The sequence below is a fragment of the Eublepharis macularius genome, chromosome 14 (assembly GCF_028583425.1).
Source record: "Eublepharis macularius isolate TG4126 chromosome 14, MPM_Emac_v1.0, whole genome shotgun sequence".
NCBI classification, from domain to species: Eukaryota; Metazoa; Chordata; class Lepidosauria; order Squamata; family Eublepharidae; genus Eublepharis; species Eublepharis macularius.
The window spans coordinates 69,290,186-69,318,132 of record NC_072803.1 but is presented as its reverse complement, the minus strand read 5'-3'; the positions used below and the strand labels follow the sequence as shown (position 1 = coordinate 69,318,132).

The 27,947-nt window shown below is 46.4% G+C and overlaps 1 protein-coding gene across 3 annotated transcripts in view; it reads right to left on the bottom strand.

Moving 5' to 3' along the window:
- SEC16A (SEC16 homolog A, endoplasmic reticulum export factor) overlaps positions 1-27,504 on the bottom strand; it is a 79,857-nt gene extending 52,353 nt beyond the window's left edge. The window contains exons 1-7 of one of the 3 annotated variants that reach the window (XM_054998245.1): positions 27,426-27,442; positions 26,453-26,517; positions 21,788-25,507; positions 8,982-9,121; positions 7,937-8,025; positions 6,833-6,968; positions 5,420-5,609 (exon numbers count right to left, since the gene is read on the bottom strand). In XM_054998245.1, the coding sequence (XP_054854220.1) occupies positions 5,420-5,609; positions 6,833-6,968; positions 7,937-8,025; positions 8,982-9,121; positions 21,788-25,444 (4,212 nt within the window). In that variant the 5' untranslated portion in view covers positions 25,445-25,507; positions 26,453-26,517; positions 27,426-27,442. Of the gene's footprint in view, positions 1-5,419; positions 5,610-6,832; positions 6,969-7,936; positions 8,026-8,981; positions 9,122-21,787; positions 25,508-26,452; positions 26,518-27,425 lie in introns of those variants that run through there. The other 2 variants (XM_054998244.1, XM_054998243.1) reach the window with 2 other exon arrangements.
- Positions 27,505-27,947: the final 443 nt, after the last annotated feature.

Genomic DNA, 27,947 nt, shown 5'->3' with positions numbered 1-27,947 from the left:
TCTTTTTCTGTTGCCTTCCATAACTGCTGGGGGAATTTGCTGAGGTTACTGTGTGGGAGGACAGTGTTTGGGGCTGCGTGAGTGTGTAGAGCCTGCTGTAAAGTGGTGCCAGTTGGAGTGTTTCTGTTTGTCTTTTTGTCTGAGTTGGAGCTGATTGCAGAGGGGGGTCATTACTAATTGGAGAGTGTCTGTTTTGCCTGGGACTAACTGCTGGCCCCACCCTCTACTGAGTGAGCCTTGATTGAATCGGGCTCCTCCTCACCAGAGGCACATCACAGCCATCTGGGCTCGGACAAGGAGAAGGAACGGGACCTGCAGCTAGAAGACTATTCTTGGAATATACTTGGAAGGCAATGATGTCGACGGAAGGCCCCTTTCCTGTCACCTGCATGGAGTGTGCCATGTTTGTTCTCCTCCAGGAAGAGAAGACAGACTTCGCTTGTCAGAAGTGTAAGCTGCTCAGGCTTTTGGAGGAGAAGATTCAGAGCCTGGAGGAGAGGATCACCACCCTTCAGGAAATCAACGAAGGGGAGGATTTTATGGAGAAGAGCCTGGGGGCTCTGCACAAGCATGAAGAAATAAGTCCAAGGGAAGAAGGGAGAGTCGATCTCCCTTCTGAGCCTCCTCTCAGTTCTGCAGTACAAACCGGAAGACATGGACTAAGGGGACATTCTGGTCTACTGGAGTTCAAGAATCATTTTGAGGTGCCTGAGATGGTAACGGAGACAAGAGTGGAAGGAGAAATACAAAGACCTGGAGGAGGCAGTTAAGAGGGCATGGGGCCACACAGAAGTGGAAGAAAACGGAAACAGGTGGTTGTCAGGGACTCTTTGCTCAGGGGTATGGAACGTCATGTGTCCAGGCCAGATCCCCTACTCCGAGAGATGTATTGCTTGCCAGGAGCCAGAATTCAGGATATTAATAACAACAACAACAACAACAGATTTATATACCGCCCTTCAGGACAACTTAATGCCCACTCAAGAGTGGTTTACAAAGTATGTTATTATTATCCCCACAATAATCACCCTGTGAGGTGAGTGGTGCTGAGAGAGCTCTGGAAGAGCTGTGACTGACCTAAGGTCACCCATCTGGCTTCAAGTGGAGGAGTGGGGAATCAAACCCAGATCTCCAGATTAGAGCCCTGTGCTCTTAACCACTACACCAAACTGGCTCTCAGACTGACTGCCGAAACTGATCAGACCACATGATCAATTCCCTTTTGTTCTGGTTCATGTGGGAAGGAATGACACGGCCATGAATAACATCGCAAGAATTAAAGAGGACTATGAAGCTCTTGGAAGGCAAAGCTTCATCAGGAGAGCTTTAAACTGATGCTGCAAGGGGAAGGGGCCAATCAACATGAGGATTTCAACATGAGGATCTGTCCCACCTGGGTAGGACAGATCAAACAAAGGTGTAAGACTACAAGTGCCTATATACCAATGCCCGAAGTACGGGTAAAAAGAAGGAAGAGTTTGAGCTTCTCTTGCAAACAGAGGGCTATGATGTAGGAATGACTGAGGCTTGGTGGGATGATTCCTTTGACTGGAATGTGCTACTGGATGGCTATGAGTTGTTCACGAAACACCGGAAGGGTAGAAGAGGAGGTGGAGTGGCATTGTATGCGAGGAGAGGGCTTGATTGTCAGCAAGTTCTGGAGAATGTGGTTGACAACCCAGTGGAAAGTATATGGGTGGAAATAAGGGGAGAAGGACAAAGGGTATTGTTGGAGTCTGCTACAGAGCACCTGACCAGACAGAGGAAATAGATGCTGCCCTCCTTGAACAGATTGGAAGAGTATCCAGACATCAGAACCTTATAATCACGGGTGACTTCAACTTCCCCAATGTGTGCTGGGAGACAGGCTCAGCAAAGCGTCATGAGTCATGTGATTTCCTGAACTGCCTGGCCGATAACTTCCTTTTTCAAATGGTGGAGGAAGCTACAAGGGGCTCGGACCATACTAGACTTATTATTATCCAACAGGGAAGAATTGGTAGATGGGGTGAAGGGGGTAGGGACCTTAGGGGGAAGTGACCATGTCCTCCTTGAATTCCAGTTGCTGTGGGGAGCCAAGGAAGTTCGTAGCCAGACTCGTAGGTTAGATTTTCGTAGGGCCAGCTTCGATGAACTCAGAGGCTTGATGAGAGTCATTCCGTGGGGGAGTGTGCTGGAAGGGAAAGGAGCGAGTGAAGGGTGGGCCCTTCTCAAACACGAGCTTTTGCAAGCTCAAGCCCTCACTATTTCAGCAAGATGGAAACATGGGAAGGGCTCCAAGAAACCAATGTGGATGAATAGAGAGCTCCAGAATAAGCTAAGGGAGAAAAAGGAAATGTTCAGGAAATGGAGAGAAGGACAGACAATTAAAGAGGAATATATGAGGGTTACTAGGTACTGGAAATCAGCCATCAGAGAAGCCAAAGCTCAGTATGATCTGGGTCTGGCCAGGGGGGCTCGCTACAATAAGAAAAACTTCTACAGATATGTGAGAAGCAAACGCAAGGTAAAAGAGGCAACTGGACCACTGTTGGGAGTGGAAGGGGAAACTCTGATGGAGGACAGAGAAAAAGCAGACAGGCTTAATGACATTTTTGCCTCTGTTTTCTCCCTGAAGAACTTGAGCCCATCTAGAGATGATAGTAGACACGAAAAGACACCTGGGGGGCTAGTTGACATTGACAGAGAGGTTGTGGAGAGGGATCTGGCTGCACTGGACGAATACAAATCCCCTGGGCCGCATGGGGTGCACCCAAGAGTGCTCAAAAAACTTTCTAGAGAACTTGCAGAACCCCTGTCCATCATCTTCAAGGCCTCCTGGAGGACTGGGGATGTGCCACAAGATGGGAGAAGAGCGAATGTTATCCCAATCTTTAAGAAAGGCTAAGGCTTGAAGGCTAAGAAGTGCATGGAAAGTTACATGGCAGAGGCTGGCATCAGCAGAAAATTCAGAGGCTTTCTTGATTTTTAGGAAGTTTTGCCTGAGTCTGACTGGGTCAAGAGTCTAGATCCTGCAACAGCACCTCTGTTCAGAGAATGAAGATTCTGGAGAAGACCAATGAGGCTGTGCTTGTTCTAATAGTGAGTACTGATGTCTCATGTGCCTTCTTGATTGAGAAATCATCTTTCCTGTTGCTTTGATCTCTAAGGGTGTTGTCCCCATCCTTATGGAGAATAGCCCATCAAATAGGCAGGCCAAGTGCCGGGGTACTTTTAGGGCTTTCACAGGGTAAGGTATATATTCTCTTTGCCATAGAGGTTAAGTTTCTTCCCTTGCTGGGGGCCCCACTTGCTTCTAAGGGCCTCATCATAGGAGTCTAGAAAAGAAATTATAGCAGGGATTGAGGCTGGCTAGCAAAAGAACCTTCTGTGTTCCCTGTTGGAAAAGCCTCGAAGGGCCTCAGGGGCAGCTTGCCCAGTGAATCTTAGGCCAGAAGTGACCTTCCCTAGAAGGCACAGAGAATTCTCTAGTTTTCCATTAAAACAAAAACAAAGTATTATGTGGTATATCAAAAATAGGGGTGCACTATAAACTGCAAACTGAAAGCACCATCTGAACACACTGTATTATAAATACACAGTTTTCACTGCAAATTCATCTAACAGGAGACACTCTCAGATTTGCTTGGGGCAGCAATTACTACCCAGAAGGAAGTTTGGTACCCTCCAGGAGTAAGAGAAAAGGCTGTTGTCAAGAGGAAATTTGGGGCAGCCATGAGGTTTTTCTGATCTCCTGGGACATGAGGGAATGGGACTGAGAGTTTGTTCTTTCACAGGTGCCGATGAACTTCTGTTTTGTTTTGCTGCAATAAACTAACTCCTCAGAGAAAGCATGTTAAGGACAGCAATTTAAAGTTTCTATAAAGTGGGCTTTGTAGAGCTACTAGAAATTGTGGCAATTAAGGAAATACTATTTAAGTAAGGTTTACATATAGTGTTCAATTTCTTGGTAAATTCTAATCCTGCACTTTCATGGTGTATATTCCTTCCCCCCCCCCTTTTTTTTTTTTGCAGAACAGTGACTTGTCTACAAATGCTGTGATTTCTTATGTCAGATATGTGTTCATTAGTTCTCTCATGGAGGGACTAAGCAAATCCTTTAAGGCAGATAGTAGAAGGGCACTGTTGTCACATAATGACATACATAAAATTGGATGATGTGCATGAGCCCAGGATGGTGTAACTTATGTTATCAGGACCATTTAATAGTATTGGCTGAGTGTATGAGAGGACAAAATGGGCATGTAGATCTCTTGCAGGGTTTGGTTCCTGACTCTGTCTATTGTGTGGGGGGAGCGGTCCATTATTAGTGAGAAGCTGTTTTAAGTTGAGGGGCTGTCTGTAAGTAAGGAAAGGTCAGCCACTCGAGGCTTGTGAAAGAGGTGCTGGTTTTAAGCTATAAAACCTGTTAATATCTCGAAATAGGTGAAGGACTGCTTGAGGTCAGCACAGTGTCAAACAATGAGAGATTCCCCTTTTTCAGAAGTTCCTTTTGTGCTCCATTAAGGCTTCCACTTTCTCCATTTGTAGAATGACTTGCCAGAAGAGGTAAGAACAAGATTTCTCTAGTAAAATGTAGGAAGTACTGGAAAGCCATATTGCTTCTGTAACACTTTGACATTAATTTGATGGTGAACCTGACAGCCTGAATATCTGTTGAAGACTGAATGAACAGCCCCCCTCTATGAGAATGAAGATGCCGTGACTAGTATGGGCAAATTATTTTCTGAATTTTCTTGTTATTTTATTGTGATGACTTTTTATTTTAATGTTTTGGCAGTAAACGTGTTGATAATTCTGTTAATCCTGTATGGGCTGTGAAGAAGCAAGATGGAACAGTTTAAATAAAATACAAGTTTATAAATTATGCATGGTGTGAAAGAGATTGGGAGAGAGAACTTTTCCTCACTTTCCCATAATACTAGAATTTTCAAACATCAAATAAAGTAAACAGATTCTACTGAAGTAAATTCAGAACAGGCAAAAGGAAGTACTTCTTTATTCTCAGAGTAACAAGCTTATGAAACCATTGTCACAGGATGTGGCCTCTAGTTAAAAGTGGCTTAAAATCAGATTAGACAAATTTATGAAGGAAAGGTCCATCAATGGTTATTAGTCACCATGTCAGAACCAAACCTCCACGTTCAGAGGCAGTCTCTCTTTTAACAGAAATTGTCAGGAGGCAACAACGGGGGAAGTTTTGGTCTCCATGCCCCAAAACTAGGCTTTCCATGGGCATTTGTTCAGCCACTGTTTGAAACAAAATGCTCAGTTAGGTATTGTGTGGGTCTTTCCTGTCACAGCTGCTCTTACATTCTTACAGGAGCACGCAACATGCAAGCAATCATATGACACTTCCCCCCCACCCCAGTACTGTCCTCTTCTAGAGGGGGAAAAGTAGAGGGCAATATCATCTTACTTGTTGAGAGTGAGAGCTGAAGCTGCTCTGGCGGCTGTGCGCACTACGAGAACTGCGAAGACTGTGGCCTGAATGTTCACTATGGATGCTGCGCCGATCTAATTCATCCCCATAGGGGTCCCTGCGAGGCTCCAAGTCATCCTCAAAGCTGCCAGCAAAACGAGGGTCATATCGCCAGTGGTCTTCATGACTAGTGAATGGAAGAATACAGAGAGTCATAAGGCATGCTTGCACCCTCAAAAGGACTCCAACACTAACATTTATTTCCATTCAATTATTTCACTGTGCTAGTCCTAGGCAGACTTCACGAGGATGCCTTTAAGCCTACTCATAAGTCTGTGATTTTGTATTCTACAGTGCTTACTTTTGAACAAAAATTAAGGAAACCAAACACCTAAGAGCTTGATTCAATCAGCGAACCCCAGACTGCAAGCAGAGGCATGGAAATGTAAATCACCATTCAAGGGGACACAAATGGGAAAGATCAATGAACCACAAACCAACTCTTGGCTGAGATACTGCATCTGAGACAACAACAGACATGACAGATGGAGAACATTTGGCATCTGACCTACACTCAAGCTCTCTCCTCCTCTCACACCTTAATACCTAAGAAAAACAATGTTTTGTTGGCTGTTTGAGTGGAAGGGGGAGGGAGAGAAGAGGGCAACAAATGGCAAGCCACAGTTTACAACTGTAGTAAGATGCAGGTGTGCATAACAATCTGCAGACCAAGCTGCCATGATTTTGTTTACGAAGCATATAGATCTAAGTTGATTTCTATCAGGAAACTGAATTTTACACTATTGCAGGCAGATTTCCAAGTGTGCAAAGGACAGACAGGAATGTTAACCCCTTCCAAGTACTGCTACCTCTTATGTCAGCAGAAACTTTTTAGGAGGTAGAAGCCTGAATAACAACATGCATGTATTACGCCCTACTATAGACTGAACTCCTGCTTGTAGCCTCAATAGAACCAACTTTTCAGTGGATAGCAACTTATTTACATTTGTATACCTCCTTTCAAGAATAGCAATTGTTTAAGAAATTCACAATAGCAAAACAATTAAAAATAAGATTAAAATGGCAATTTAAAACCACGATCAGGAACTACAAAAACAAAGCAGCAGATACACTATGGCACAATGTCAAACCCCAAAGCTGTTAGATAAAGAGAAACAGAAAAGGCTCAACAAACAGGTCACTACTCTCCATGAAAAGGAAGGGATGTGCAAATCTGGTCTCAAGGAAGATAAACTTCCATAGCTATGGGGCTGCCACCAAAAAGGCTATATCAGGAAATGTTATCCTTCCATTTTCTGTGCCTTTCAGATTAAACGTGTAAGAATGTAGTATTTCAGGAGCTATTAACTAGCGTCATCCTGCAAGAACAAGTCCCAGAAGTTTACTGACCTGTTTTCATATGGATACGCCTCTCTCTTTGGATAGGGATTCTGTTCTAAGTCATACCAGAGTCTCTGGCCATAGCCTCTGGAGTCTCTGAGCCTGGCATCATAAGCTGACTGGTAGTGGTTCCAGCGGCCTGGATCTTGAGAGGGGGGAAGGAAGAATTGAACAGTCTAGAAGCCTTGTGTGACCACTTAACCAACTGCAGTCATCACTGTCACAAGCAATATCCACTAATATCCTATCATAATCAATTTTAAAACAACATTGTGGGTGTACCAGTAGTGTGACCTTGAGGCAACTGTTGCTACAATCAAGACTCACCTCATAGACTCTGCGACGAAGACTCAAGATTTCGCAACCCTGGAGCATCTTTGCAGCCATAGCCTTTGCAGTGACCAGGAAATGGGGACTTGTTCCCAAGAAAGCAGAGCCTTAGAAGGCAGCCTGGGAGTTTTAACACAACTACCCCTTTTCAACCCAAGGCTTTATTATTATTATAACATCACAATGAGCTGCTGTAGCACAATAGTTAAGTGGTTCAGCTGTGAAGCTGGTTCACTCTACTGGTTCGAATCCTGCTACTGCCATGAGCCCAGTAGATGGTCCTGGGTAAGCCCCCCTCTCAGCCCCAGCTTCCCAGCTGTATTGTGAGGATAATAATAACACTAACTTGTTCACCACTCTGGGTGAGGCACTAATTTGTCTAGAAGAGTGGTATATAAGCGCAGTTGCTATTATTATTATTTTATTAACGCTAATATTTTCAACAAGGTATTCTCTTATCATTCCAGAACATTCAGAGTGAGATCTGTAACAGAGCCACAAACCTTTCTCATACACAAAGGATTAAATAATTTTATAATTGAAATATCTTCTCACATCATTAAGGGCGCTGGGCTTGTTTTCCAGGCTTTGCCAATCACTGTTGTAGTGGCTGCTGGCAAACTTTTTTAGTTTGCTGTAACCCAGGTCAGGAAATAACATATTTTCACTTAGCAGCCAGACTCAGAATTTAATCCAGCATTGTTGGAATTAAGCAGAGATACTCTAGGAACTCATTACGGATTGTCTTTTGATGGAGGAAAAAAGACCACTGGTATCCCCTACCTTCATAATCATATGAATTTGCAAAATAATCTGCATAGTAATTGTTCCATCCACTTTTGGAGTTGTAATATTCATCTGGATACCCTTGTCTAGAAGAGAGGGAAACAGATTTTTTTAAAAATGAGAGAAAACCTAGAAGCATATACACACCACTGGAAAGTACCGTGGGAGGGGTTATATTCACTTTGGGAACTGGTTGTGTCTTGGTGAACAGTCCACACACACACAGGGGCTCATTTTTGCTGCTGGTGCTGAAAGTGCAAGACTTCCCCAAAGACACTTGGCAACCCCGCTGACCGCTGACGGTTCCCATACAGATCCCAGCAGAACCATCGGCCCTTCCTCCACAGGACCCAATTATTACTCTTTTCTTGATCTCAACCGCACCCCTATACGCCATCTCTCTTTTCTGACCACCCCTCAACAGAAAACCCTGTACGTTGTGAACATTATCGCCTTACTTTTTCTAAGAATCATGAAGAGCAGCTTCTAAGATTCAGCTCCTAACCATCACCAGAGCAGAAGACAAAATCACACCAACATCTTTTTCACCCTCTAAGCCAATAATAATTTCATTCAGAGATACTGAAGTTCTCAAGACAAGCCTGAGGATGAAAGCGTTTAGCAGATCATGAGAACTCACTTATGACGGATACCTCTCAGGCTCTGTGCAATGCCCCACTTTCCACAGAGGCCAACAGCAGCATGAGCTGGCAAATGCAGAGCCCAGTTCTGTGGAAAGAGAACCCCAACCACAGCAAGCAACATGATGTGAAGACAAACAGTAAGCTGGGAGAGCAATGTTGGCATTTGGATCTAATTGAGCTTCTCGACAGATGGAATGATGGGCTATCTGCTTGTGGAATGTGACTTCCTTGCCATCTCTAAATCAGAATTCGGCTCTATTAGATCCAAAGCGTGGGTGTTTGACTGTACTTTTAAAACAGTTTACTGCACCTCAGTTTATTAAAAACATCAGAGATGGAGAACTGGAATGAGCTGCAAGTTGACCAACTACCCTACAGAAGAATTTTGAACTGCATACCTGGAAGATGGCCTGTCTGAGGTGTGGCTGGCTCTCGAACTGGGCCGTTCAGGTTCCGCATAGCGATAGCCCCCAAGATCCCTGCAGGCTGTGCTGTCATACTGCCAGAAAGCCCGGTCATAGCGGCCATAGGCATCCTCCTAGGAGAAACAGATTTTTCTTAACTAAGCAGAGCCAAAGTTTATCCAAGTCCAGCTTAGAAAGTATCAGTTGATGGACGGCTAGCCTGGCTCTCCCTCTGAAGCCCTAATTAAAACTTTGGAGGCTGTGTCTGGGTGGGTGAAGCAGAGTAGACTGAATCTGAATCCCATGAAGATGGAGGTCTTGTACTTGGTCCGTGGGGTGTCGGGGGGGGGATCCAGCTCCTGGCCTTTGATGGGGCACCACTTGTGCCCGATCCATTGGTCAGGAGTCTTGGTGCGACACTGGACTCCTCCTTATCAATAGAGGCCCAAGTCGCGGCAGTTGCCCGGTCTGTTTTTTCCCACCTTCGGCAGGCCAGGCAGCTTGCCCCTTATCTTTCGACCCATGACCTAACGACAGTGATCCACACAACGGTCACCTCCAGATTGGACTACTGTAACTCACTCTACGTAGGGCTTCCCTTGGGTCTGACCCGGAAATTGCAGTGGGTCCAGAATGCTACTGCGCATGTCCTGGTGGGTACACCATATAAGGCACACATAGCAACCTTGTAGCAGCTACACTGGCTCCCCATGGAGTTCCGGATCAGGTTCAAGGTGTTAGTTTTAACCTATAAAGCCCTAAATGGACTGGGCCCAGCATACCTGAGGGATCGCCTCTCCCTGTATATGCCCCGGAGGATGCTGAGATCAGCAGGTAAAGATCTACTGGAGGTCCCTGGCCCCAGGGAGGCTTGACTGCCCTCAACCAGGACCGGAACATTTTCGGTCCTGGCCCCGACCTGGTGGAACTCTGTCGGAAGACTCTTAGGCCTGACAAAATCTTCCATTCTTTCGGCGGGCCTGCAAGATGGAGATGTTCCGCCAGGCATATGGTTGAGGCCATCATTAAATTCATCAAATGAGTCCCTGCCAGTCTCCTACCTGGCGGGCAGCTATATGGCCACCTGCCCCCCGCCCCCATGCACGAGCAGCCACAAGATACCGATCCAGACCGTAACCCTTTCTCTATATGGTGAGCAAGTGAATTTCTTGAAATGTTGCGTTGTGTTGTTAATTCTGTGATTTTATTGTATTCCTGTATTTTATCTTATTTATTGTAACCCGTCCTAAGCCCGCTTGCAGGGCGGGCGGGCTATATATCAAATAAATAATAATTATTATTATTATTGAAATTATAGATTCTGATGCATAAGGACTAGGGAAGCATTTATCCAAAGTGACTTCAACTTTCACCAAAAGGAAAACAGAGTTGCACTTATGTGTAACTTCTGTTCATTGAGGTCTTCTGTGCAGGCGCACATGGGACTGTGCATGCGCAGGCCTGTCAAACAGTGTGGTCTGTACAACTTTAAAATCTATGAAAGGGGAGTTAGTCCCCCAGAGTGCATGCGCTGAAAATGCCTGCCTTCTGGGAGGACGATGCCCCTTCGCACTCAGTTCCTCCACAGCCACTGGCCTCTCCTGAAGAAGAGAGAGCCGAGCAGGGTAGGAGGGAGGGCATTTGAGCCTGCACAGAAGACCTCAATGAACAGAAGTTACAGGTAAGTGCAACTCTTGTTTTCATTGTTGGTCTTCTAGTACAGTCCCACATGGGAGATTAACAAGCCAGTCACCTTGGTAGGTTCTCATCGGAATAGAGATTGGAGCACCGCCTGGCCCACTGCTGCCTCTCTTCTGTTGTCTACGTCTAGCACGTAATATCTGATGAAGTTGTCAGGAGATGCCCATGTGGCTGCTCTACAGATTTCCTGAAGAGGAACCCCACCCAGGAGTGCAGCTGACGATGCCTGTGACCTAATTGAATGTACATGCATATACAACTGACACAGTAAGTTAGAGCTTTTGTAACCAAGTTTTATGGCTTGAATCACTCATCTGGAAATAGTCTGGGATGTGGTTGCTTTCCCTTTATTAGAACCAGCGTAACACACAAACATATGTTCACCTATTCAGAACGCTGTGGTACGGTGTAAGCAGAAGAGAAGCACCCTGCATACATCTAAGGTGTGGAGCCTTTTTTCTGCTTCTGACACAGGGGATGGAAAAAACACCGGTAGAATAATCTCTTGTGACATGTGAAAATTAGTGACCACTTTGGGAAGGAATTCTACACTAGGCCTCAATACCACTTTCTCCTTATGTATCTTGAGAAAGCGTGGATTAATACAAAGAGCTGCAAGCTCACTTACTCTTCTGGCCGATGTAATGGCGAATAGGAAGGCTATTTTCATAGCAAGAAACTGCAGGTGGTATGAAGCCAGCGGTTTGAATGGCGAGAACATCAATTTAACTAGAACCAGGTGTAGGGATCATTGTGGTACTATAGGTGTCGGCTTGGGAAACATGTTCTGTAAACCTCTGAGAAACAGTTGTGTAATGTAAGATAATAGTTCTCTTGTCAATGGGGACATGAAATGCTGATATTGCTGCTAGATAGACCTTGATGGAGGAATTGGATAGTCCAATGTGTTTAAGATGTAATAAAAATTCCAATACATATGTGAGAGGACAATTATATGAGTCAATCCCTTTACTGGTGGCTCAGTCTGTAAACCTGTTCCATTAAGATTTCCTAGTTGTTTGTTTCCTAGCATTTAAAAAGACTTCAGCCACTCCTTTGGAAAGGGTGCCTACTGGATGATCAGCCACGCAGCTGGTTTGAGTCTGTGCACATCGTGATGATGTACCCCTCGGAAGTCTAGGTGGTCTGGAACTAACAAGTGCATGAAGGTGTTTTTGGACAGATAGACTAATCTGTGAAACCATGGTTGACGTGGCCAAAAGGGTGTAATCACTATGGCACTGGTTCTGTCTGTATTTTGCTGACGGTTCTTGATATAAGTGGAATAGGTGAAAGGTGTAGAAAAGTCTTCCTGACCATGTAAATTGGAAGGCATCTCCTTAGAGACATCATGTCCATACCTCCCCCGGAGCAAAAAGCAGGCACCTTGAGATTCTCCTCTGTGGCAAACAGATCCACATCTGAAAAACCCCACTGATGGAAAATTTTGTCTATGTATTGATCTTTCAAGGATCACTTGTGATTGGATGAGCTCAGTCTGCTTAACTTGTCAGCGATGACACTGTCCGTCCCTGGGATGTGCACCGCCTGTAGGGTGGTGCCCCTGCTGGTGGCCCACTCCCACACACATAAGGCCTCTATGCAGAGTTTCCTGGATGTTGTGCTGCCTTGTCGATTGATGTAAAAAATTGCTGATGATATATTGTCGAAGGCTTTCACGGCCAGAGAACAATGGTTGTTGTGGATTTTCCAGGCTGTATAGCCGTGGTCTTGGCATTGTAGTTCCTGACGTTTCGCCAGCAGCTGTGGCTGGCATATTCAGAGGTGTAGCACCAAAAGACAGAGATCTCTCAGTGTCACAGTGTGGAGAAGATGTTGGCAGGTAATTTGTATCTACTCAGGAAGGTGGGTTTGGGCTGAGTCATCCTGTAAGAGTTTCCCAGGGTGTGGAATGCTAATGGCGGGAGGCTTCACTGTATCCTGAGGTTCTTTTGCATATGGATTGGTGCTTGATATGCTAATCTTCTCTGCAGCACTATTGTAGGATGTAGAGTATTTTGTTAGCCTGGTGTTTTTCAGGACTGGAAACCATGCTCTATTCATTCTTAAAGTCTCTTCTTTCCTGTTGAAATTGTGCTTATGCTTATGGATTTCAATGGCTTCCCTGTGTCCTGTTTGAGTTAGGCTATGTTCAGCCACTGCTGATTTTTCCGGATAGCCAAGTCTGCAGTGTCTTTCATGTTCTTTTATTCTTGTCTGGATGCTATGCTGTGTAGTCCCGATGTAAACTTGTGCACAGCTGCAGGGTATGCGGTATACTCCTGCAGAGGTGAGGGGGTGTCTACTGTCTTTTGCTGATCGTAGCATCTGTTGTATTTTTCTGGTGGGTCTGAATACTGTTTGTAGGTTGTGCTTTTTCATAAGCTTTCCCATCTGATCAGTGATTCCTTTGATATATGGCAAAAACACTTTTCCTGTGGGAGACTGTTTTTCCTTAGTTGTTTGATTTATCCTTGGTTTAATCACTCCTCTGATTTCATTTCTGGAGTAGTCATTTGCTTGAAGTGCATGGTTTAGATGATTAGGGAAGCCCTCTCAGCCCAGTTATAGCAAACTTGTCACGGGCTGGGCCAGTCCAAGCAGGGTGGTTCAAGTCCAAACCTTATGGCCAAAGTCAAAGGGGAGTTCCAAGAGCAAAAGCCAAGTCAAACCAGTGGTCAGAGCACGAGATAAAGCCAGGAATGAGTCCAGAGTCCAAAAGCAAGGTCAGGCACAGTCCAAGGTCAGTCACCGATAATGTTAGGTCCAAAAGCAGGCACGGGCAAAGTTCACGAAACACGGAGTGATTGCAGGCAGTAGACACATTGCTTCTACGCCCAGCAGTTCCTCCAGACTGGCTCTTATAGCCAGGCGTGGTTTCCAGCCAGCTGCTGGGGCTCTATCCTGCCACTACTCATTGTCACTCTCCAGCAGCTGGCGTTGGCTCAAGAGGCAAGCACTGCGCCGTCTCTCCTGCAGTTCCAGTCTCTGGCACTGCCTGCGGCGTTCCTTAGGCGTGGGTGAACCTGGAGGGGGGTGAAGGCTCTTGGCTGCGCTGCACCTGTAGAAGTCCCTGGCTGAGCTTCCTCTGTAGTATTGGAGCTAGAGGGTGCTGGTGCCTCAGCTGCTGGCTGTAAGCTCTGATCAGCCAGCAGCTGTTGCTCCTGATTGCTGGCTTCTGCTGAATCAGGGCTAGGGCTGGCTACACAGGGCTCCTCTTCTCCTGAGGAGTCCTGGCTGGCTACACGAGGCTCCTCTCCTCCAGAGGAGACCTCACTCTCAGACTGGGCCTTGACACAACTTCTACATGGGACATTTTGAAAAAACAGCTCTAGAATCAGCACCCCACAAACCTAGTGTCTGGTTCTGGTTCGTGGATGATACCTTTATCATTTGGAGCCAGGGTGAGGAAGAATTGATGAAGTTTTTAAACCACCTCAACAATATCCACCTGAACATACAATTCACCATGGAGAAAGAAATCGAGGGTAAACTTCCATTCCTAGATACCTTGGTCATCCGCAAAGCAAACTTTCAGTTAGGTCAAAACATTTACAGGAAACCGACTCACACGGAATGGTACTTACACAAAAACTCCAATCACCACCCTTGACAGAAAAGAGGCATAATAAAAACATTAGTAGACCGTGCAAGACGGATATGTGAACCGCCAGGACTTAGATGAGACTTTTTAAAGTTCAGCACAAGTCCAAGCTTTTGACATTGCTGCATAATGATTTGTACATGGGATTCTAACTGGCCTTCAGAATTTGCAGCGATTAGCCAGTCATCTAGGTAAGTGAAGATGGAACGACCCTGAGTTCTTAGATGAGCAACAACTGGTGCTAGACATTTAGTGAATACTCTGGGTGCGGTAGCAAGATCAAAGGGGAGTACCTGGAACTGATAAATCTTCCCAATGAGGGTAAACCTCAAAAAATTTCTAAATAAAGGATGGATTGGGATGGGTAAATAAGCATCCTTAAAGTTGATTACTGCAAACCACGAGTTAGGTGGAAGCTCTTGCATGACTATGTGAAGAGTAACCATCGTAAATTTATGTACAGCAATAGAATAATTTAAGTTCCTTAGGTCCAGAATAGGTCTGGAGCCTCCATCCCTCTTCTGTACCAGGAAGAACCTGGAGTAAAAACCCCATAGACTTGTCATCGTCTGAACTGCCCCCTTTTCTAACAGTACTTCCAATTCCCACGTCAATTCAGTAGTAGATGACTGGGCTGAGGGAGACTCAGAGGCAGAAAATGTTCAAATTCAACTTTATAACCAGATGAAACTATATTCAAAATCCAAACAACAGAGGTAACTTTAAGCCATTCTGAGAAAAAGGATGATAGCCTGTCTCCAATTATAACGGGACCCTGCAATTCTAAGAATTGTTTGTTATGCTGGCCGAGGTCCTTGTTACTCGAGGAGTTGTGTTCCTGTCTATGTTTTTGAGTGGGCCTTCACCTTTGGTAACTGTCCTGTTGGGCAGGGCTTTGCCGGTCCTGTGGATACTGGTGAGGTTGGTATCTGTAATAACGGTTCCTATAAGGCTGCTGCTTGTAGTGCTACCTGTATGGTTGATACTGTGTAGACTGTTGTTGTGGAGGTAACACTCCATATGAACAAGTAGTCTGTCTATCCTTTTTCTTTTGGGATAAAAACTCGTCAGTTTTCGAAGAAAAGGGGTCTGACCCTCAAAAGGAAGATCTTCTACCTTACACTTTGTTTCTAATGGTAACACATCCAGTGTTGATTTGCTGCTTTGAGAGCCATAAGGCTTCCTCCTGCAGGACCTTGGCAAGCGGCTTTTGGTCTTCAGGCAGGTTGTGGAGGAAGAGTGTCATCTTGTTCATAAAAAGATTTGATAAGCCCCCATAATTGCAATATAATTGGCAGTTTTTATGTTCAAGGCTGAGGAAGTGTATATTTTCCTTCCTAGGCTGTCCAGCTTTTTACCCTCCTTATTGGCAGGGGTTGAGTGAGTACCTTGACGATGCTTGGATTGTAATTCCTCTGTAACTACAGATGATGGGGGTGGGTGTGTAAATAGGAAGGGACAGAGATCCTCCTTTGTTTTGTACCATCCCTCTGTCTTTTGGGATGTTGGAGGCAGTGAGGCCGGCTTTTCACAAAGAGATGTCATCATCTCGGTAACACCTTTAATTATAGAGAAGGCTATCATAGAAGGAGCCCCAGAATAAAGGTAGTGTAAAATCTTGTCCTTAGGCTTTAGCTCAGAAGCCAAAATGTCAAGATCCAGGGACTTGGCCATGCAGACTAATTGTTCTGTGTAGAGACAGAAATTGTTGGAGAAATTGAATGGTCTGTTGTCAGTGCCTCATGCGGTGATGGGTCTGATGGGGCACTTGGGCTCTTGTCCCCTGGGCATGGATCATAATCAGGCTCTGGCAACTGAAAGGCCATAGAAGACTTGGGTAGATAATAAGGATTTCTGTGTCTCTTGGGTGAAAGAGGCTCCTCAGATGAAGCCGACTGAACCCTGTATGATTCTCCTATATCAGCACCATAAGAAGAGATGGTATCTTGGTGGAACCAAGGGTCATCAATGTGAGAATGAGAGGAGTAGGATTGGGTGTGACCTTGATCACAGCTCAAATGACCTGATGGAAGATTAGGCAGTTCACCCTCCTCTTCAGATGAGTGTGCGGATTGAGACCTCAAGTGTACAGATCCCCTCAGGGTCTGCACAATCTGTGGTTCGGGCGGCACAAAGTTGTCAGTAAGGATACGTTTAGCATCTTGCGACTTCTTCTTCTGAGTGTGGGGCTTAGATTTAGCCTTTTTCTTAGGTGATTCACTAAGCTGAAATTGAGGAATGCAGCACTGAAGTTGGATCCAGATGGGCAGGAGCCGATGGTGCCAACTCGGGGTTATGTCTCGACCCCAAGTGGTGTTTACTTGATTTCACCTTGGCCGGTTCCGAGTAACTAGGTGAAGGCAGTGCTGAGCAGGGTTGTCGGCTCCGAGGCCTGTCTTGTAGACCCTGAATCTCCGGAGTCGGGCGTCAGAACGGAGGCGGCTCCGTCAGATTCGAAGGATGTTGCACAGCAGAGGAGGATGGCATCGATGGAGCCGAGTGTTTTCAGTTCCAGTGTTTTGTTGGATCCAATGGGGGGGTGAGCTGCCGATGTTGAAGGTTCCGGAATCAATGGAGCCAAGTGTTTTTGGTTCCGATGCAGTGTTGGATCCAGAGGAACGTGAGCTGCCCATGTTGATGGTTCCAGCAGAGTTGGGTCTGAGTGCATGGCTAACTCCGACAAGCTGGAGGATTTTGCCACCTTGCTGGCTGGGCTAGTTGGGATCAAAAGCACACGTTTCCACAGCGATGCCTTAAGCCTCGCCTCCTTCTCCATCCACACCTTAGCAGTAACCTTTTAGCAATGCTTACATGCTTCTCTCCAAGGCATAATAGGCATAACTCATGACCGTCTGTGCGGGTCATCTTAGTGGAGCACTTTGTGCACCGTTTTAAAAGAGCTTTCTCTGCCATTTTTTTGCATCCTGATCTTTCGAAGAATGAAAGTAAACGGTGGAGCGCAAGCTGTTTAGAATCTCTTAGTTCAGGGGTGGGCAATTGTTTTGGCTCGGGGGCCACTTTGTGGGAGTGGAGGTTAGTGGAGGGCCACACCTTTTAAAATGATTGCATTCATTAGTTAACTTTGCATTTCAGAAAAGGTATAAATTGTATCATAAAAATCAATAAATATAAATTAAATAAAATAGTGGTAGCTTTATTCAATTTATTTATTGTGTTAATTTCATATCATCTATAGCTGCAAGCACATTTAATTTTAGAATCAGTTTAATGAGACAAATGTACCCTATCACATTTTTCTACAATTTTTTTTGAAATCAGGAGTGAGATTTTTCTGACCGTCTTGGCGGGCCACAAAAAACTCTGTAGTGGGCCGCATGTGGCCCGCGGGCCGCAATTTGCCCACCCCTGTCTTAGTTCAGCGGTGAAAGAGGAACTGAGGGCAAAGGGGCGTCGTCCTCCAAAAAGGTGGGTGTTTTCGGCGAGAAATGCTCGTGCATACACTCTGGGGAACTAACACCCCTTTCATAAATTTTAAAGCTGTACAGACCTCACCGTTCGAAAGCCTGCACATGAGCAGTCCCATGTGAGACTGTACTAAAAGACCAACAATAAACTCTCTACTATTACCAATCAGGGGCCCACCACATGCTCTCAGCACCTCATTATGTAGGGGCCCATCCAGAATCAAAATAAGAGACCCTTTTAGGGAGAAATTCTTAACTCTGCCAAATCCAAGGTACTTAAATCTAGAGACGAGCCATGAACAGACAAGACAAATCTTTCTACGAACTCGAAAAATGCCTGAGGTTTGCAGAATTAAAAAAAAGACATTGTCAGGGTTAAAACCCCTCTAAAATGAGAGGAGTGCCCTCAGTGGCCATTGCTAGGCCACCACAACAGTTTCACCAGCATTCCAGGTTAGGTTTCTGTCAGTAAGAAGCAGGGGAGGGAGCAGGGCACTTTCCAAGGCTGTTTTGGCCTTTGAGGAAGGACATATCAGGGCTGCATGCAGTAGCGATCACTAGAAAACTTGTTCAAAAGCAGTCAATCTGCAAAAGTCAGTGTGATCTAGTGACTAGAGTTTCAGACTAGGGTCTCGAATCCCTATTCTGCTATGAAAAATTCACTGGGTGACCTTGAGGGGCGGCAGATCAGCCATTAAGAGCATCATAACACCTCCCAGTAGGCCAATGGGCCTCTCCCCACCCAGGGCAAGCAAGCGCTGTGAAAGAGGAGCGGAGCCTGGCATGCCTGAGTCCCATGTGAGGTGAGGTGGGGGAGGTGGCACCCAGCCTGCCCAAGATGTGTGAGGTGGCACCTGAGGCCCATGCCAGGCATTGATGCTGGACTCGACCTGCCCAAGCCCAAAGCGGGGCAAGGTGAGGGAGGTGGAGCCTGGCTAACTATCAGGCTGGCTGCCTCTTCTTCTCTCTCTTTCTTTTTTGGTGTTGGGTCCTTTTCCAGCGTTTTTTACACCCAGTCCGACCCTGCTTCACTGGGCTGTTCTGAGAATTAAAGAAGAATAGAATGATGTAAGCTGCTTTAGGTCCCCATTATAGAGAAAGGAGTAGTATAAGCACAGGAAATAAATAAAAAAGCTGAAGATATGGGGCAGATAAAAAGTAGAGGAGTGGGTGGGAAGGAGAGAAGGAAGCGATGAAAGATGAAGATGTGCAGGTTGCCAAGAGGGAAGGAAATAAAGTGGGGAAAGTGATACAGGAGGAAATTAGGTGCCCCCACAAGTCCTCCTAGGTTCTCCACTGTGCAACTGGGCCCAGCCCAGCTACTGGAACTATGTAACGGACCACTGTTTTCCTGAGTCAAAGCTGCCAGTGGAAGTGAAGGAAGGAAAACTAAAGATGGGTGGGAGAGATAAATGTAGGTGGGCTGGTGGGAAGGAGAGAAGGAGACAGGAAAAGGGGAGAGGCTATGAGGGCTCTCGGGGAAGGGGAAAGAAATGGGGGGGGAATGAGATGCTGGGAGAACCTGGAGAATAGGAAATATCTGGCAAACCGGCAGAATGATTTGTGTGGTCACTTGCCGCTTAACCTCAATGGGGTGTCAGTTCTGGAACCTTCACCTAGAAATTTGAGGTCAGGTATTAATTTTCCACAGGCTGGTTTGGCTAAGGTCCTGGAGGTGTTTTGCCATCTTCTGAGCATAGAGCAGGGGTCACTGGGGCAGTTGGGGGGTAGTTGTGAATTTCCTGCATTGTGCAGGGGGTTGGACTAGATTACCCTAGAGGTCCCTTCCAACCCTGTGATTCTGTTCTATGAAACTGCAGCCTTGCAAAGTGGTCACTGCTGAAGTATTTTATATGCATCAAAAGTTTAATCCAACACATATAAATATATATATATATATATATATATATATATATATATATATATATATATATATATATATATATATATATATATATATATATATATATATATATATATAGTTTAAATATATTTATTAAAGTGAGTTTTAATGTTTGTATTCTACTGTATTACTGATTTTTAATGTTGAAATTCCTATTTTAATATTATATTACATATTATTTTAATAGTTTTTATATGTATGCTGTAAATGGTCTTGAGCACTAAGAGAAGGTATACAAATTAAATAAATAAATAAGCATGGTGTTTGCATTCTAAAAACAAGAATCTTTCATTATGTTTTTTAAAGCACAAATTACTAATTGCAGATTAAACCAACTAACTTCAGATGAATAACATCACCGTAAATATCAGAAAATTAAGAGCATGCATACAGGGGATAGAAGAAGCCTTTTTGATTCTGGTACATTAGCAGTAAGTTAAAATACATACACACACACAGGGCTTTTTTTCAGGGGGAACGCGGGGGAACGGAGTTCCGGACCCTCTTGAAAATGGTCACATGGCTGGTGGCCCCGCCCCCTGATCTCCAGACAGAGGGGAGTTTAGATTGCCCTCCATGCCAGGCGCGGAGGGCAATCTAAACTCCCCTCTGCCTGGAGATCAGGGGGCGGGGCCACCAGCCATGTGACCATTTTCTCTGAGGGCAACCCACTGAGTTCCACCACCTCTTTTCCCAGAAAAAAAGCCCTGCACACACAAATATACAAACATAAACAGAGACTAAAAACAGCCTTTCTTCCCGAAAGTGGTTGATATTATTTTCTTGTTGACTGTAAATTCTTCGAAAGGCACTGATGTTTGATTTTGAAAATATGCAGATTTAAGCTCAAATCTATCAATTTGTTAACTATAACTTCAATTGCTAGACCGATGTAGATTGATTAGAGATTCAAAGTAGACTTATTAGATTCAAAGTTCTGAAATGAATTTAAATCATAGAAAGGCAAGGCAAAAAATTTCCATAATCTTCTGTAGGCCAGAGTAGGCATGCCACACAGCCTCCATTAATTGCTCTTTACATTTCTACATTCCTGATCTCCTGGTCAGTTGGCATGCCACACGGGAAGACTCAGGGAGTAGTTTAAATGTGTAACAATAAGTCTCTCACCATTCAGAGCACAACATTCCCATACACTCTAAGTAACATTCTCCTATGCTCAGAGGCTCATGATGTACCTTTCTTTCCGTTATACTTCCTAGATAAGACAAAAGTCTGATCACAGCAATATTTTGCTTAGTTGGCTGAGAATGGAATGTGTAACTTGTAACTGTTGCTATAACCATATTTGGGCATCCGGGACTTCCTGAATACAAACTAATAAAACTCTCGCCTCCATCTTTGGAGGGACAGACTTTGCATCCAGATCCTGTCTCGTGTCGTTACTACAATCTTCCTAAAGATCTACTCACATAATTCAGATTATGGGATGTCAGAAGCAGAGTGTGTGTAGGTGAAGTACATCACACTAGAGGGTCCCATAAAAAGCAGATGAAGCACATACATCAGAAAAACCTGGTTAGATCAGACCAAATATCTGCCTAGTCCAGCATGTTGTTCTCACAGAGACCAACCAGGTGCCTCCAAGAGGTTTATGAACACATAAAACTTGCCTACCAAGCTTAATATTGTCTACTCTGACTGGCAGCAACTTTCCAGGTCCTCAGTACCCGTATCTTTTAAACGGAGACAGAATATGAGACCTTCTGCATGAAGAGTAGGAGGGGAGCTGTCACTCTCAAAATCTCATACCCTGGAACTCTAGTTGGTGCTACTGGATCCAAATCTTGCTCTTTTACTACAGATCAACATGGCTAGCCACCTGAAACTAACTGTGTGAAAAGCAGATACTCTACCACTGAGCACACAAACAGGATACAAAGGCAACATACCACCTCCTCTGTATGAGTTCGGAACCTGAGAAGAGTATTGAGCCAACCCAACATTACAGTGAAAGGCAGACTTCCCCCGTCAATGTGATCTGGGAGGGGGGGAGGATCCTGCCAACACCAAATATGAAACAAAACTTCTCTTAGAAGCAACCCTACTTGCATCAAGTTTTCTGGTTTTGCCCAACACACCCAGCATCTCATCTGCAATCATGTAAACAAAAATGGCTAAGAAAAATGGAAATCAAACTCAACTCTACCTGGTAGTACAGATGAGCTGTCCTAGGATCCACAGGAGGATACGGTGGTTGATACTGAGCTGGATAGACATCATAAGGATGTCTGTAGTAGTAGTAAGAGTCTGTTGCAGGGCCAGAAGCTGGCTGAGAATGTTGCTGGTCTTGTTGAGAGGGGCCCACAGTTGGCTGACTGGGGCCAACAGATGTCAAGTTAGAGGGCAGGCTGGTCGTAGCTGCGGCACTTGAAGGCTGGACCAATGTGGCCTGTTTGTTATTAGCCAAAGCCTGACTTTGGCTTGTGGGGAGATGTGATGAACTCTCTTCTAGGGGGCCAACCAGGCAAGACCTGCTGGTTGGGGCCTGAGCAGAACCACTTCCAGGAGGAGCTGAAGAATATCTAGATGGAAACACTTCCCATGCTGAAGCAGTCTGCATTTGCTGCTGTGAGGGTGTGGTTCTATCCAAGAGCACTGGAGTCTGTGTGTCTTGCATTACCTGTGCATAGAAATGCTGCTGGCCATGCACCTCAGGCTCCATTTGCCTAGCAAGACAAGCTGGCTGAGGAATCACCAGGCCACCAGAAAGCAGCTGACTTTGCACTTGGGCACAACTGCCCATGTTGCCCTGCTCCAAGGTCTTTGCTACTGTAAAATCAGGTGTTCTAGTGGGCTCATGACCATTGGAACCACTCTTAGATATAGCGTGACTGACATTAGGAGGCACTGTGGTACCTGCTGGAGAAGCCAACACCCTACTTGGATGGCCACTGAAACCAGAAGAGTTAATTCCAGGCTTGCTAATAAATTCAGGTGGCAGCCCTTCTAAATTGGCTGCCTGCTGACCTTCTGAAGCCAAATTGAGTGGGACTTGAGAGGTAGATTGATACAGGAAATGTTCAGATTTGTTTAAATTAATTTCAGAAGAATTGGGAAGGTCTTTTAATATATTAGGATTGGTTAAAGCAGAAACAGATGTTATAGCTACAGGACTGGACTGCAACATAAATGGAATGTTGTCTCCAGAAGGGTTGCTGTTACTGTGTGTGCCAAGCAAAGGCTTATTACTAACTCCGAGATCCTTTGCTAAATCATTCTTTTCATTCTTGAGTTGATTAGCAAGGGAGAAGTTAACAGGCTGTGTCAAATTGTAGCCTTGATTTGGCTGGGCAATCAAGATAGGGTGGTTCTGCAGGGCCTCAGTAGGTGGAGAAGAAAGGAGGCTAGCATAACCTGAGCTCGCTTGGGAATGGAGGGCCTCATCATTCCCCACTTTAGGAGGATTTTCCATGTTTTCAGAAGATGTATTTCCAACTTGTGATGATGGGAGAACCGGTTCCGGCTTACCAGGCTGCTGACCAGGCAACCCTTCATCAGGTGGCTGGACCACCTGAACTGTCTGCTTGGCTGGGACGTAAACTGCAGGGGCAGCTGGGGCAAGCAGCACATTGCCCCCAAAGTTGGGCAATTCGTTTGGTGCCCACAGTGTCGTGGCTGGACTCTCACACTTTTTAGTGATCCCCTGAACTCTGGCTGATGGTTTCTTCTCAAAAAATGACTGTATATTTTCCACCATAGACCCAACAAGGGGCTGCAGCCCATTTCCAGCGTCATCAGCAACTGTCACAAGCAAAGGATGGGCCTGAGGCATAAAAATAGTTTCCAAGTTATCAGGTGGCTGTTCAAGATTACCCGGGGAGACGACAGGCATGGCTGGACTCTTCTTAGTAACCCTCTGGCTTGGGCAATTTTCTCTCAACTCAGCCACCATCTTAGCTTGGTCCATCTCTATGGGTTTTACTCCAAACCCATGGGACTTGACTGGCTCAAAAGAACTGTTTGCACTTGTCTGAAACACCCCCGTTGGTTTGGGCGGGTTCAGCGTTGGCACCTGAGGAAGACTGCTGCAGAAATTTTTACTCTGGTTCTGATCACCTGCATCTCCCTCCAAAGGGGAGGAATCAATTTGCTTAAAGAAACCTGAAGCAGAATCCTCAGCAGGCTTCCCACTTTCTTGCTGAATGAAGGTGCCCAACTCTCGTGGCCGTGTAGAACTAGACAGGCTCAAATTACTATAGTTGGAAGATCTGCTCTCAGGCCGGACAGGTTGAGGCAATGAATCAGGCGCTTCCAGGTTTGGTCCTCCTTCCACATGGCTTGCAATGCTGTTCTTTGGAAGCAGAGGCCCCAGGGAGGCGTATTTACATGGATCAGAAGCTGCACTTGGGGAAGACGAGTTCTGGGTCTGTGCCTCACTTGGCAAAACTTCTTGATTCTGAATATACTCCAGATTTTCAACATTTTCATACTGGGGACCAATATGGCCATGAACTTCAGTAAGGCCAGCTTTGACTTCACTGAAGCAGGCCATGTTTTTATTGTCCTCGCTGTCGAGAGGCTGACATGTGGCTCTGGCTGAATGCTGGGCATCCATCCCCTTTTGTACAGTCTCAGTCGAAATATTAGCATGTGTGCGCACTTGAGGGAAAGCAGTTGCTAAGATCTGCTGAGCATGCAGTGGCTGGTAATAGGTATGTCCTGAAGTCTGCTGAACAGCCTCAAAGTCAGTTTTGCCAGCATCACTATTTTTTTCTGATGAAAGTATCTCCTCATTTTCAGCCTCATCTCCTTTGAAAAACATTGAAATCATCCCTGAATCTGCATCAGCTGCATACTGCCCACTTACTGTTTCAGAAACATCTTGGGATTGTACCGAGGGACTGTTTTCCTGAATGGTGGGGTGACTAGCATCACAGCTCGATTCAAGTGGCTGCAAATAAAAGTGTTCTTGAGGAAACTGTCCTTCCCAAGATCTGGTCACTCCCATACTCTGCCAAGTGGTATTTTGCATGCTAGAGGCATCAAACATCAATGGTACCTGCATGGCACTGTGAACAACGGGTTGCTGTGAAGGGCTCTGCTGGGGAACAGTTTGTGGACTTGATTGGGAAACACCAATGGCAGACTGAGTGACAGCATAAAATGCATTTTGAGATGGCAGCTCTGGGTAGGGAGAACAAGTCTGGCCTTGGGGCTGCAAGTTATCTTGGGCAGGCTTCCACTGAGGAAGACTTTGTTGAGCAAGAGGGAAGAATGACAACGATGGGTTACTTGGGTTTTTGTTAATGTCTTGCATACCTAGCAGCCTTTCTGGCACAGAAGCCAGTCTCTGGTGTCCACCAACAGAATTTTCAAAGGTGGTTCCCATGGAATGAGATTGTCCTGAAGAGTTGCATTCATTACGTTCCAGGTTCGGGTGAATTTCAGTGCTATGATTTGTGATGTTTGCAGGAACTGAGGATGAAGGGGCTATATCTGAAAATGTGCTGTGTGCTCCAGATGGAGGGAAGGGTGTTGGTAATGAAGTATGTAGGTCATGAGAACTGTCCCCAGCACGCAGGGAGGGAGGATGAATAGCAGCCGGTGGAGGAAATGTCACTGGAGAAAAACCTTGTGTAAGAGATGGATTGCTTTTCTGTATGTTGTCCAACAGAGCGCCTCGTGGTGCTTGCCTCCCAAAAGCAAATGGGTCTGTCACAGGTTGCACTGGACCAGCTGCCACCAAGGTCTGTGCATTTGCCCGCCTGCCAAATGGGCCATTTCGCCAATACATGTTTTGTGGAGCTACTGGAGGTGGTGGGCAACCTGCCCCTGTGGGGACGGCCTGTGGTGGACGTTGCATGACCAACTTGCACCCAAGTCAAGTATCAACCGATACTGTGAAACTGCCTTGTCTTCCCACACACTGCAAGAGAAGAGACACAAAGTAAGAGACCTGCCATTCAAAAGAAGAGTGAGCTAGGCATCTGCACAATTCATGCTATGTCTTTATGAAAAAAATGTTTTTCTTTTCCTAAACAGGCATTGAGAACATAACACCTGCACTGGCTAAACCAACGAAGGGTTTTTTAGTCTCTGAAAGATGGACTTTCTTTAGCTTACTCTATATCATGCCACTTCAACAAGATACACAAACGTAAATGAAAATAATATTTTTTTATTTACACCAACAGCCCCTACAGCCTAGCATTCCATGTTTGATGGTAGCCAAACCAACATGCTTCAGTAAGTTCATACAGCAAAGGTTACAAGAAAAAAGCCTAATCCCTTCCACTTAATCCCACGGAAGGATAGTTTAAGGGAGTGCAAACAAGTATGGGCTGTTACTAGAGATGAGAAAGTCCCAAAAATACTAGGAAAAAAGGGTGTTCCCTCTCAAGAGCCTCTTTGGGAAAAATTTCTTCCAGAAAAAAGCGCAAAAAGGAGCAACCAAAATAATCATAACTAAGGAGAAAACATGACGTAAATTTAACAATATTAAACACGAGGGAGTCAGGGAGAAAACCTTTTGTCCTTCTCATGCAATTTCACAGCTTGGAGACACCCAACTAAGTTAATATGCAGTAAGATTCAGGAGAGACACTCTTGGCCACCCATCAGTTACCAGATTCAATTCAAGGTTTTGGCTATCACATGCAAAGCCCGTCATGGCCTTGATCCCTCATATCTACAGGACCGCCTTTCTCCGTGCCCCACCATGGCAACTTTGCTCATCTGAACAGGGCCGACTGCAAGTGCCACCCTGCAAACGGGCAAAATCAACAGCTGCCCGTCCAAGCATGCGTTCTCTGTGGCTGACTCCATCTTACAGAATGGCCTGCCTTAAGAGTTCAGGAAAGCTCCCACTCACCTGGCTTTCCACAAATGATGCAAAACTGAATTATCCAGGAGAGTTTTTCTACCTAGATTACAGGGCTGTGCAGTAAGAAAATAGTTTTAAAAGATGCTTCGATAAAGGCTGTTACTGTTGTTTATTATGTCATGTCAAATTGCTTATTTTCTGCAATCTACACCATATGGTACCGTTTTATAAATGTCTCCGCTGCTGATCACTATGAATTATACTGTGTAATCCAACGAGTCTCAGTAAGAAAGGTGGGCTATGACTAACACAACTAAATAAATAAACAGAAGAACTAGTTCATGCCAGGAACCATGATTCAATGGAATCCCTGGGTTCCTGAAAGATGTTTCTTTCCCCAAACTCAAAAGCGTTATGGTGTCTTAATAAAAGGTACTGGGCCGCTTTTGCTTTGGGATGTTCAGAGCTGCATGCCCCCCCCCCCGGATGACAGACGCCCGGGCAGCAGGCTGGTCCCTGCAGGAGACGGAACAAAGCGCCCCACCGGGCTGACCCAGTGCGGCTGAACAGGCCGGGCCAAAAGAAGCTCCAGCGGCCAAATGCGCCACCCCCCGCGCGCCTCACGGGCCAGGGCTACAGTTCAGCAGCCACCCACATTCCCCAGCCAGTCCCCAAGTCGGAAAGCCCCTCAAAGGGCCCCAGAGTCTCCTGCTTTACGAACTGGCCCCGGCAGCCTAAGAGCCTGACAGCCGTGCCCAGCAGCGACGGGACGGAGGCGCTGCGCCTGCGCTTGCCCCCCCCCACCCGCGGAGGCCCACAGGCCCAGGCGTTCCCGGTCGTCGCGGCGCCGGAGCCGAGGAGTCCCGGCCTGAGCGCGGCCCTCTCCCTGCGAAGGCGCAGGCTCCTGGCAAGGCGAGCGCCCGGCCGTGCCCGCTCCGCTTTCCCCGCCTCCCGGCTCCGGCGCGGTCGGGGGCGGGCTGCCCGGCGCGCAGAGGCCGCCCTTCCCGGCCCCAGAGATCACCTCGGCTGCCCCGCGCGGCCCCTCAGCGGCGCCCACCGGCCGCCATCTTGAAACATCCGGCTCCAGCGGCGCCGACGTGTCTCAGACGCCCCGTGCGCCGTGACGTGACACGCACACCTTCCGCCGCCTGGCGTCTTTCCGGTCTCTACCTAAGGGCTGCGTAGGTCAAACGGCGCCTGCAGTTCGGGCTCCCAAGTGACCACGCAGAACGCCGGCGAGGGGCGGGGCGGCTCGTGCGGTTGCCCGGATACAGGGTGGCGCGCGAGGCCTGCCGTTCCTCGCCTGTCGGAGCACCCTAAGGGAGGCGCCGGTCTCGGGGCATGTGCAGAGGGCCGGGCAGCCCCGCTCGCGCAACCGGGAGGGGCCGTGCGAGGAGCCCCGCCCGGCAGGAGAGCTCGGCCCTGGCTTTGCCCGGAGCGGCTCCGCGCCGCCTCGGACGAGGGGGGCAAGTCGAGGGGCCCGTGGCGGCCGCTCCGGGACAGGCTGCTGGCTGGGCTGGGCTGGGCTGGCTGAAACGCGCCG